At 41.6% G+C, this 12,347-nt stretch overlaps 1 protein-coding gene across 2 annotated transcripts; it reads left to right on the forward strand.

Annotated features, from left to right (window-relative positions):
- Positions 1–890: 890 nt before the first annotated feature.
- Positions 891–11,588, forward strand: LOC139389742 (sin3 histone deacetylase corepressor complex component SDS3-like). 2 transcript variants are annotated; one of them, XM_071136664.1, is made up of 11 exons: positions 891–1,107; positions 2,945–3,014; positions 3,166–3,221; positions 5,015–5,086; positions 5,475–5,494; positions 5,806–5,962; positions 7,529–7,624; positions 7,893–7,979; positions 8,230–8,335; positions 9,965–10,049; positions 10,814–11,588. In XM_071136664.1, the coding sequence occupies exons 1-11, from the start codon at positions 996–998 to the stop codon at positions 10,910–10,912; spliced, it is 960 nt and encodes a 319-aa protein (XP_070992765.1). In that variant the 5' UTR covers positions 891–995; the 3' UTR covers positions 10,913–11,588. The 2 variants fall into 2 exon arrangements, with proteins under 2 accessions (XP_070992765.1, XP_070992766.1); XM_071136665.1 differs by lacking the exon at positions 891–1,107 and adding an exon at positions 1,618–2,740.
- Positions 11,589–12,347: the final 759 nt, after the last annotated feature.

Genomic DNA, 12,347 nt, shown 5'->3' on the forward strand with positions numbered 1-12,347 from the left:
TTTCCTTTGAAAAGCCTTTGCGTTATGACAGCTCGCAATAGTTTGCTTATACCGTCATTACAAATTACTACAATATTCCTTATTAATTGCCTCTAACGATATGGAAAATGGTTTATAGGATAAATATGGCAACTCATCTCTTGCCGTGGGAAAAAATACGGCCTTGTTTTCCGCGCTTTGGGCAGGTTTTTAGTGCTTTTTCGGCTGGATATTTTTTGCTAGACCTAGATTATCTGGTCAATATAATGGATATTCTGTGTTTGGGGTCCCTATGGTTTTGTCAAGGTATATGTCGGTGTATGTGTGATGACCGCAAAAAACGAACAACCCTACTCAGCAACTATTTCGAATACCCAGGTTTAGGGATATTAATAGTTTAGTGTCTATACAGTTATGTGAACGTGAGGGACGTAAATACTTTCAAGACACGCACTTTACCCCGATAGCCATTATGTTATGATTGACCCAGCGCAGGGTCAATTCGTAACAAAATCGAGGCTAGCAAATCAACATGTGGCAAATGTTGGCACTCAATGTAAACCCTTTGCTGTTGGGAATTAGCTGACTGGTCAAATAAGAAACAACGGTTTACTAATATGAAGTGAATGGTTGTCCGGCATGTGCAATTCTGTATAGCATTTAATTGTAAACTTATACAAATCGCTGAAAATCTTTTGCTCTGCACAAGGGCTGACCTCGAAATGCCTAATTAGACTGCTAAAATATAGCGAAGATACTGGTAACTAACCCTGTTTCATGGAAAAACGCTATTTAATTTATACTATTACATTGGTGTATGCATGACACAAAGATGTGATAAAATTACTATTAAAAAGAATATCTATAGTTTTGTTTTAAATATTTTGGTCAGGCGCAATAACGGCCATCTTACTTCTCATGGGGTCTTAACAGATGTAGGCGCTGTTTTGTTCTGAACTGCAAATTCCAAATCGATTGTTTATCTAACGTTTGTTTACATTTTTACTTGCCATCAAATGGCTTCTACTTTACTATCACCGATGGTAGATTATTACAATGATGAAGAAGAACTTGATAGTGTGGACGACGACGATGATCGAAGCTTCAGGGGAAGAGACTCGGAAGAAGGTAGGTTCGCCAATGTAGCACATTTTGTTAGCTAGCTACTCTTGTGATATTTGCTAATAAACGTTTTCTCAAATAGTCTCCTAAAACTAGTGTGACCTTTGCACGTTTTTTATTTTTTAATACATTTTTTTAAAGAATGAACCCATCCCCATTGAAGAGTAAAGTTTGCGCCAGCTTGGGTAACTAACGCTAGCTAGCCAGCGTTGAATTAACACAGGTTTCTATAATCCAGCTTGTTGTTCGCAGGAGTTTAATCATGAGTCCAAACTGTTAAAAACGAGAGTTTCTATTGGACAAATTCAGGTAGGTCCCGCCCCTTTTTATTTGGTTGTAATGAATACGCCCCTGGCAGGAAAGCTACCTGTTAGTGTAGATGAGGGACAAGTTCATTATCTTGTTCAACTTTCATGTTTAGCGGTCAAGCCCGGCTTTACTTTTATACAGCAACACGTTGTCAAGTGGTGGACAGACAGCGCTAACGTAATATATATATATAAGAGAGAGAGAGAAAGTAGTCTTTGTAACCGTGCATTGGAGTCTCGATTTTGGAGTTAAATTCGTAACAAACAGGCAGGCAGTCATTCTCAGTAAAACATTTGTAATGGTTGACAGGTGGCAAGAAAGACTCATCATTTGCTTTAACACCAATACGATTTCAGTGATTGGCCTTTTCTGACACCGTCTTGCCACTGTTGGTGTGAAGTATAAGAAACTATATTTGATTTTGTAATTTCAGCTCTCCTTACATGTCCAGTTAACTTTGAGGCCAGCCATTTCATTGGGTACGTGCGTAGATGAAGGTGGTTTGTTGGGATTTAGCTAAATTAGGTTTTAAGGCCGCGCGCTGATGCAGGCTATTTCCAAATGTCACGTTGCATTTGTGCTGTTAACTTTGGGTATATCTACAGATTTAAGCAATGACCCTTTACTCATGTTACCTGTATTTGATGGAGAGTTGTGTTAGTCTTGTCAATGCTAAGTCAACCATTCACTGGTGTTGTAACTAGCTAGCAAGCGTTAACGTTACGCCGCTAGCTAGCGTTAGCTACCATCAGCTGACAGGTCACCGGCAAAACCTGCTTTGGCGCTGGCAAACTCAGTAGCTAACGAGCTAGTCAGGTATCTAAAATAGGTACACAACTACGTATTCTCATGCAGGCCACGCAGAGATTGCATCTAGCTAACAAAATTTGAAACCGGTTCAATTGCCAAGTCTTGAATTAGCTGTTGCTAATAGCTAAATTGGCTAGCTTGACAAATCGCTCTCGAATTTGGCTTCATCAATTTGCTACGCGTTAGCAACGGGACAAATGTTAGGCACTCAATGTAAACCCTTTTGTTGAGAATTAGCTGGCTGGTCAAATAAGAAACGACTGTTTACTAATCTGGAGTCACTGCCCGGTCTGTGCAATTCTGGTTAACATTTAATTGCTAACTTTTTTTTTGATAGAAATGAGCAAGCCTGTTAGCTGAACGCTTAGTTAGCTAGCTTGCCATCTTGCGTGTGGCTACTTTAGCCTACGACATAACATTTCGCATTTATCAGACGACCTTGTTTTACTTTGTTAGTTTATTTTTGTATAAGTCTAAAGGGAAATGGCTGGTAACGCACTCATTGGGGATCCAAATAAAGGTAACTTGACTGAGTAGCTACATCTATCCTACTACTGTTTCCAGCTTTCCTAAAATTAGAAATTTCATTGACTTGCTATTGAACAAATTGTTCTGAAAATGTTTTCTTGGCATAGGCCCTATGTCATATGATATTGGTGAACTGTTAGCCTACTTACTGACGTCCGCCATTTTTTTTCTTTTTTTTTTCTTCTCCCTCTTTCAGACACAGAAGATGCCAGTGAAACTGACCTGGCGAAACATGATGAGGATGACTATGTGGAAATCAAAGAACAGTGAGTGTTGTCCACCAATTGCACGGTTACACTGGATAGAATATATGTTGACTTGGATGAAATGGGATGTTCAAAATGTAGCCTGATCTTGAAGGACTACAGTTACAGATTTAGTAGTTGGTTGTGATAATCATGTTTTATTTGGTTTCAGGATGTACCAAGACAAGCTGGCATCATTGAAAAGGCAGTTGACGCAACTCCAAGAGGGTAGTGTCACTGTTTCCAATTATCCTCACTGCGTTTATGAATTAGGCCTATCCTATAATCAGTTCATTATCCTCCTTGCATTCACAATCAATGTGATTATCAATGTCATGAATTCCTCCGCGTGCATAAGTAGAGCTGAGCAGACCTATCATTTTGCACAACTGTTATGATGGCTCCTCAGAGGTGGTGCTCTTTGCTTTCAGAGATTGGTTGGATAAGAAGTTGGAAGTTTACGTACACTTGTTTTTCAACCACTCCACAAATGTCTTGTTAATAAACTATAGTTTTGGCAAGTCGTTTAGGACATTTACTTTGACATTTACATGACAAGTCATTTTCCAACAATTGTTTACAGACGGATGATTTCACTTATAAAACACTGTATCACAATTCCAGTGGGTCAGAAGTTTACATACACTAAGTTGACTACCTTTAAACAGCTTGGGAAATTCCAGAAAATGTTGTCATAGGCTAATTGACATAATTTGTCAATTGGAGGTGTACCTGTGGATGTATTTCAAGGCCTATTGTCCAACTCAGTGCCACTTTGCTTGACATCATGGGAAAATCAAAATAAATCAGTCAAGACCTCAAATAAATTGTAGACCTCCACAAGCCTAGTTCATCCTTGGGAGCAATTTCCAAACGCCTGAAGGTATGACATTCATCTGTACAAACAATAGTATGCAGTTAAACACCATGAGACCACGCAGCTGTCATACTGCTCAGGAATGAGACACTTTCTGTCTCCTAGAGATTAAAGTACTTTGGTGCGAAAAATGTATATCGATCCCAGAACAGCAGAGGAACTTGTGTAGATGCTGGAGGAAACAGGTACAAAAGTATCTATAACCACAGTAAAACAAGTCCTGTATCGACATAAGCTGAAAGGCCGCTCGGCAGGGAAGGAGCCACTGCTCCAAAACTGCCATAAAATAGCCAGACAACGGTTTGCAAACTGCACATGGGGACAGAGAGCATACTTTCTAGTCTGATTAAATAAAAATGGAACTGTTTGGCCATAATGACCATTATGTTTGGAGGAAAAGGGGGAGGGTTGCAAGCTGAAGAACACCATCCCAACTGTGAAGCATGGGGGTGGCAGCAGCTTGTTGTGGGGGTGCTTTGCTGCATAAGGGACTGGTGTACTTCACAAAATAGATGGCATCATGAAGAACAAAAATGATGTGGATATATTGAAGCAACATCACTCAGGAATTTAAAGCTTAGTTGCAAATGGGTCTTTTCAAATGGACAATGACCCCAAGGATACTTCCAAAGTTGTGGCAAAATGGCTTAAGGACAACAAGGTCAAGGTATTGGAGTGGCCATCCCAAAGCCCTGCCCTCAATCCCATAGAACATTTGTGGGCAAAACTGAAAAAAACATGTGCGAGCAAGGAGGCCTACAAACCTGACTCAATTACACCAGCTCTGTCAGGAGGAATGGGCCAAAATAACCCAACTTATTATGGGATACTTGTGGAAGGCTACCCGAAACGTTTGACCCAAGTTTAAAGAATTTAATGACAACGCTACCAAATACGAATTGAGTGTATGTACACTTCTGACCCACTGGGAATGTAATGAAAGGAATAATTCTCTCTACTATTATTCTGACATTTCACATTCATAAAATAAAGTGGTGATCCTAACTGACCTAAAACAGGAAATTCTTACTAGGATTAAATGTCAGGAATTATGAAACTGTGTTTAAATGTATTTGGCCTAGGTGTATGTAAACTTCTGACTTCAAATGTAAAAGCTGTGTTTTAATTAAACTCTTCCCTGCAGGAACACTTCAGGAGTACCAGAAGAGAATGAAGAAGCTGGACCAACAATACAAGGAGAGAGTCCGCAATGCTGGTAAGAAAATGGCACTGTTGTGGAATAGGATCACTGTGCTCATCCCTAAATGGCTCCCTATATAGTACACTACCTTTGGACCAGGGCCCATAAGGCGTAGGGTGCCATTTGGGATACACTCAGTCACCGTTAAGTTGTTGCCACATGGAGAGACCTCATTCTGCGTCATTTGAACTTGAACACCCAAAGTGTGTGCTGCATTTTTGAGGGAGCCAGCTTGTAAGCATTTACTGCACAATTTATTCCTGCTGTGTACATGATGAATAAAAACACTATTTTTTTGTGGTTGTTGGTTTTGTGCTTAAAGTCAATGTGACAGCCAGGGATTAACTGACAATGCAGTCAACATGAGCGTTAACATTGTAATTTGTCTGTTTCTTTCTTATAGATCTCTTTCTCCAACTTGAGGTAAGGGATGTTTTGATATTATTACCTAACATGGAAATTCAACTGACTCCTTCACCTGCGAATTATTTAATTTTTTAAAATGTATTTTATGGCCTTTCGACACAATCTCTGGTTCCTGCTCTCTCTGGTTCCTGCTCTCTCTGGTTCCTGCTCTCTCTGGTTCCTGCTCTCTCTGGTTCCTTCTCTCTCTCTCTGGTTCCTTCTCTCTCTCTCTGGTTCCTTCTCTCTCTCTCTGGTTCCTTCTCTCTCTCTGGTTCCTTCTCTCTCTCTGGTTCCTTCTCTCTCTCTGGTTCCTTCTTTCTCGCTCTCAGACAGAACAGGTGGAGAGGAACTACATCAAAGAGAAGAAGGCGGCGGTGAAAGAGTTTGACGATAAGAAGGTGGAGCTGAAGGAAAACTTAATTGCTGAGCTAGAGGAGAAGAAGAAGATGATAGAGAATGAGAAATTAACAATGGAGCTGACAGGCGGTAGGAGAATCACTGAGACTGTCTCCCTCCTCTCATCACACTCTGGGGGGGGGGGGGGGGGGGGGGTAAAAAAGACTGATGGGTGACGGTTGGTTTTTGCTGAGGAAGAAGACTATGTAGGCTAACTTATTTTATCCTCAGTGGAAGTGTTTTGGAGATGTAGTTTCTTAGCTCATCTTATATCTCACAATCTTCATACTAACAAGGGCTAAACGTCTTAGATACATTGTTTTCACTCTCTAACTTGCAGATTTTCATGCTAATCATTCAATTGAAGCTTCCTGGGCTTTTCACACACGGCAGTGTCTAGGGTTTACTGAGACAAGACGGCAAGAATCGTGCAATCTAACAGGCGTGCCACAAATGGGCAAATCACGGCGCAGAATGGCTTCTCGGTAAGCACAACTCATCGGTCCTTGTCACAGATGAGCTATTGCAGCAGACGACCGCACCGGTTCCACTCCTATCAGCTGGGCATGCAATCACCAACACTGGACAATTGAGTGGAAAAACATTGCCTGGTCCAACGAATCCTGGTTCCTGTTGGCATACAGATGGCAGTCAGGATTTGGAGTAAGCAGCTTGAGTCCATGGCCCCATCCTGCCTGGTGTCAATAGAGGCTGGTGGTGTAATGTTGTGGGGAATGTTTTCCTGGCACACGTTAGGTCTCTTACCAACTGAGCAACATTTCCATGCCCAGGTTGTTCTGGAGGCAAAGAGGGGTCTGACCCAGTACTAGAACTGCACTGTTGAATCGGATCACTGTGTGTGTGTGTGTGTGTGTGTGTGTGTGTGTGTGTGTGTGTGTGTGTACACACACTGAGTATACCAAACATTGGGATAATCTCCATAATATGGAGATGGCCCATGTTGACTCCAATGCTTCCCACAGTTGTCAAGTTGGCTGGATGTCCTTTGGGTGGTGGACCATTCTTGTTAAAACCCAGCAGCGTTGCAGTTCTTGACACACTCAAACTGGTGTGCCTGGCACCTACTACCATACCCTGTTCAAAGGCCCTTAAATATTTTGTCCTGCCCATTCACCCTCTGAATGGCACACGTACAATCCACGTCTCCAAGGCTTAAACATCCTTCTTTAACCCGTCTCCTCCCCTTCATCTACACTGATTTGAAGTGGATTTAACAGTTGACTTCAATAAGGGATCATAAGATTCACCTGGTTAGTCTGTCATGGAAAGAGCAGGTGTTTTCTTTTTAACTTTTTAATTTAACTAGGCAAGTCCGTTAAGATCAACATTTTATTTACAATGACGTCCAAACCCAGACGATGCTGGGCCAATTTTGCACCGTCTTATGGGACTCCCAATCACGGCCGGTTGTGATACAGCCTTAGACCGCTGCGCCACTCGGGAGCCCCAAGTTTTGTATACTCGGTGTACATGTACCAATATAGCTTTCCTCTGTGTTATACCCACATGAGTGTCACCCATATAGTTATTAGAATGTGCATTCCCATTGAAGTGCTCTGACAGGTGGACTAGTAGTAATATTTCTACAGTGTCGGGTGCATGGCGGTAAGCTCATTCCATATTACCCCTGTGTAGATTCCATGGAGGTGAAACCCATCATGACCCGGAAGTTAAGGAGGCGGCCCAACGATCCAGTCCCCATTCCAGACAAGCGGCGGAAACCTGCACCTGATATCCTTTACTAGAAGTCCAATCACTCTGTCTGTCTTGTCTACAACAGTGTTGATCCATGTTAGACACTGTCCAGCTTCAAAGAATCTCGTCTTGACTGATTAGTTACATTTCACTTCTTTTTCTTTTCATCTTCACAGGGTTAAAACTGACCAGATACAGTTTTACCCCTTCACAGAAATATATATATATACACACACACACACACACACACACACACACACAAATTATGATTTGATTAAGACGAGTTGTCCTTAACGATCCACACCTCAGCTTAACTATTTGCTAACCGATGACCAGATCCTGGAAGATCTGCGAATACTGAACAAGCAGCTGAAATCTCCTAAGCGTCCAGGTATGTGAGCAGTCCATTTTTTACAACTGTTTTGTTTTGTTTTGGATTGTTTTGTTTCAGTCTAAATGCCATCAAGCCAAAATGAGGATGAATCAAGTTATTATACAGGATTTTTGTTCAGACTACAAAAACATGTTTATTTTATTTACATTAAACATCAAGAACTCCCGGGCTTGGCAGCGTTTTTAGTAAATTAACTATTTACATTGAAATTACTTTAGTTTTTCTCACGCCATGTTTTCTCCCCCAGTGTCTCCGTCGTCTCCAGACCAAATGCCCACCATTCCAATGGAGGCCCCCTCACAGCGCTATGAGGCCCGCATTGAAGAGGGAAAGCTGTACTACGACAAGAGATGGTACATGCACACTGACTATCTTTTTCATTTGGTTGATTAGACCAATTTAAAAAAGAGAAAAAAAATGTAAACGCAGCAAAAAGGGGGAATTTTGTACTTTTATTGTCTGCTGTTGTGGTTTATCGCTGTTTTAATAGGATTGGTCTAAATATAAGATCTACTGAACTGATTCCCTATAATATAATACCTAGTGTTTTAATTCATGATGCGCTTGACTTTTATTAGCCACTAGATGGCGCCACAGCCGTGTAAATCCTCTTGCTCTACTCACTGAAGAATTCTTGGCTTTGCTGATATGTCTGGTTTTTTTAAGACTTCAAAAACAAGATTCAAGAAATGGAAATCATGTTTGTAGTATGTTTATAGTAACATTCCCTCTGGCCAATAGGTCATATTTCATATTAACCAATCGGTGGCTGGAATGTTAGCCAGGCTCATACTACCTGTCACCATGAAATTACATTATATCGCTATCATGAGGATGGAACATGGGTTTTGGCATACAGAGCAGTATGCCATTTGGTGATCGTTCCATAGGCTGACAGAAATGACAGTGTTTGCTTGGATGGGATAATCTGTCCTCTCAGGCCCTTTGGGTAAAGAGTAGCTCTCTGCATAGGACATCACGCACCAATGAATAATTCCTTTTGAAGAGTGGAAAATGTGAAATGTGCTCCTCTGTGATATTAAAAATGGCTTTCCATGACTTTCATGTAGCCTTTGATCAATTCTGAAGTGAGAGAGGGGATCTCAGTTGAGTGAAGTGTTTGCTGCTATCGTTCTCGCTCCCACAGTCTCACCAGACCTAGGATAAGAAAGGCTGAGGGGAGAGGATGGTGAAGACTCAGCAGCCATGGTTGAAACCACATGTGTTCCTTCTCCTTTCTCCCGGTAATGATGTTTCATCTAATGCGCTTGCCTGAAAGCAAGACAGCTGAAGCAAGCGGACATATTTTCTTCAATAAAGAAATAAACCTTTTACTGATTCTGTCTGTTCCAGCTTGTCACTCCTTTTCACTTACCTCAGGGACTCTCTCCTCAGCCACAATCAAAGACTACCTGGCTTTTGGTCATTTTGTTTCTCTCTCCATTACAGTATTGTCAGATTATCTATTATAATCTTTAAGGGATTGTGTGCTCAAGAGGATATTGTCCTATGGGTTTCAAAGTCCTTATCTGAGTGGACATTATTCCTGGGGCGGCAGGTAGCCTAGTGGTTAGAGCGTTGGGCTAGTAACCGAAAGGTTGCTAGATCGAATCCCTGAGTTGACAGATTAAAAATCTGGCAGTTAGCCTACCGGGGAACAGTGGGTTGTCATTGTAAATAACAATTTGTTCTTAACTGACTTGCCTAGTTAAATAGAAGTAATTCCTTCTCGTACCCCTCACTCAATGCCAGATAATTAATCCTGTTATACTAAATGAGCTACGTGTAATATTTTCTAGGTCATGGTTTCAAAAGGACAGTGCTTAGAAATTCCTACAGACTGCAATTTAAGATAATTATCATAAACCACCAAGCATTAATTTTCCAGGTTGTGAGGAAGTTTTGTTTTGCTAATGTTTTGTGCTATTTGCAGTTTAAAAATATATATATATAAAAATAACAACTTGTGGCTTTCCCATCAGGTATCATAAGAGCCAGGCCATCCACCTGGAGTCCAAGGAGAACACCAAGATCAGCTGTGTCATCAGCTCAGTGGGAACAAATGAGGTGGGTTTCAGTTCTCATTTCCACAGCTACAGCTCTATGCTTGTACCACTTAAATCCATTATATATTAGAGGGATCCATGACTTGCTAGTATAGAGTTATGGTGGCCGTAGTAGTCTGTCCAAAGTGCAGTGTAAGTATTGTATGGTGGTGTTTTAAAAAAAAAACTTATTCAACCAGGCAATTCAATTAAGAACAAATTCTTATTTCCAAGATGGCCTGGCAAAAGGCCTCCTGTGGGGACGGGCTAAAAACGAAATGACAACAGACGGCAGCATACATACAACATCAAACTGTCTGAAGTAAAACGACATGCTTCCTTACATAAGGCTACGCAAACTAGTGACATGGGGTGACAACCAGGAACAACTACATGTCTCAACAACCTGTTCATCTATTTGTCCTTTGAACTCCTCCAGGGACAATAGGTCCTGGAGTTTTGGGTTGGCTTGGAGGGAATTCCAACCCCAGGTGGCTAAGTAAAAGGGCCGTTTTTCCATGCTCTGTTCTAATTTTGAGGGCTCTTAGCATAAAACAAGATTGAGATCTTAGCTTGTATGTGTTTTCATTTCGAGCTGGAAGATAGGATGGAAAAAATTATAGTTTTCCTAAAAATGGCCTGATATGTTTAATACAGTATATAAATTGTGGAATGTTCTTTTGATAAGTTTTGGAACTCCTGATATGATGAGCACCATGCTTTTAATATATAGAGGCTCTTTTGTAAATGACCATAATGAGTCCTATTGGTTGGGTTTCCCCTCAGATCTGGGTGAGGAAGACCAGCGACAGCACCAAGATGAGGATCTACCTGGGACAGCTACAAAGAGGAGCGTTTATCATCCGACGGCGGTCGGCAGCGTAGAAACAACACCGTGCCCCTTCACACTTTCTCTTCATCCATCCATCCATTCCTTCCATCTTGTACATGCAGTATGTTGCTCCCCCCTCCCTCACGTGGCTCTCTCCCTCATCCCTACTGTGTGCTTGGAGGAAGTCTTCTCCATAACTTCCTGGTGTTTCAATCAATCAGGACCACAGGAGGGAAAGAACGACGCTCTCTGTCAGTGTCTTTTTAGACATCACCAAGCACACGTGGAAGCCTTTCTCCTTGCTAGTTTTGGCTCAAATAGCCCTTTAGGCAGTTGAGTAGACGTGCAAAGACTGGATAGCCTTGGTATAGCAAATGTTGTCATAGCTACACTATACCTTGTCATAGGCTTAGTGAAATGATTTCCATTTTGCTTACGCCATCCAATGCTCTCAGATCTCCACAAGTGCTTAGGGGCTGACGGTCGGTGTTTTGATTGGTCTTCCTTTATATACCTAACTTGGTTCTGTAACAGTTTCAGTCAGCTGTGCCACTCAGCTTAAATCGCATGTCATCTTTCTTCATCATGACATTGTCTGGTATTGTTTTTTCTGGTCAATTAACATTTTATCTTTTTTTCAGAATATATTGGATAGACTTTTAAGGTTTTAATTTTGTATCTGTATTATTGACATTAAATGAGTTCAGTTAAACCGAAATGTTGAATACATCTGACGTGTCTAAACTGGTTTTGTCCATGGGAGGAAGGTGAACCATTTTATATTTGATTGTTTTCTTGTGCGTTCCATTTATTAAATGTGTTACACTGTAACTGACAAAAGGCAGTAAGATACCAGCCACCACTGATCTAGCTTTCAGGGCACTACTCAAAAGTAGTGCACTATAAAGGGAATAGGGTGCCATTTGGGACACAATCCATGTTGCACTTGTAATAATCTCCACCTCTTAGTAAGCATCCCACTCCACATGCTCTCTCCTTTCGTCCATCTTATAAACACCTCTCCAGTCAGATCTGGGTGTGTAAATGTCTGATAGTCTTGCCCGCTATCTGGGATTAAGCCCTCCCACAAACCTGCTGCTAACACACACACACGCCTGGCTCGTAGGGAGACAATAGCCAATAGACATGGTTGAAGTCAGTATAATCAGCTGAGAGGACACTGCAGTGTAAAGTCAACAGGAAGCAGGAGGGGTTTGATGTTCTGTTAATTAACGATGTGTAGCCAAGCGTTGTGTGTGTCAGCTGGGGGAATACTCACTGGAGTCATTCTGCCACGTGGTTATTGCTTGTGTGCATAAAGGACCACCCAGGGCATCAATAAAATCCACCAGCTCCACCCCCCCTAAGCAGCCACTTCCTGTGCTTTCCTCTTTAAACTGCATTGGCTCCAACCTGTGTGTGTGTCCAGCACATCAATACATGTCGGCAGCCCTAAAGCTGCTTCTTGCTCAGAGCTATCTGTTGGGA

This window comes from Oncorhynchus clarkii, chromosome 30 (assembly GCF_045791955.1).
Source record: "Oncorhynchus clarkii lewisi isolate Uvic-CL-2024 chromosome 30, UVic_Ocla_1.0, whole genome shotgun sequence".
Taxonomy (NCBI): domain Eukaryota; kingdom Metazoa; phylum Chordata; class Actinopteri; order Salmoniformes; family Salmonidae; genus Oncorhynchus; species Oncorhynchus clarkii.

What these genes read in the sequence shown, in the direction of transcription:
- LOC139389742 (XM_071136664.1), top strand. Translation starts at nt 996, where the DNA reads ATGGCTTCTACTTTACTATCACCGATGGTAGATTATTACAATGATGAA. An exon ending in GGGAAGAGACTCGGAAGAAG is followed by an intron (nt 1,108 to 2,944) that starts GTAGGTTCGCCA and finishes TCCCTCTTTCAG; the next exon opens with ACACAGAAGATGCCAGTGAA. An exon ending in CTGTACTACGACAAGAGATG is followed by an intron (nt 8,336 to 9,964) that starts GTACATGCACAC and finishes CTTTCCCATCAG; the next exon opens with GTATCATAAGAGCCAGGCCA.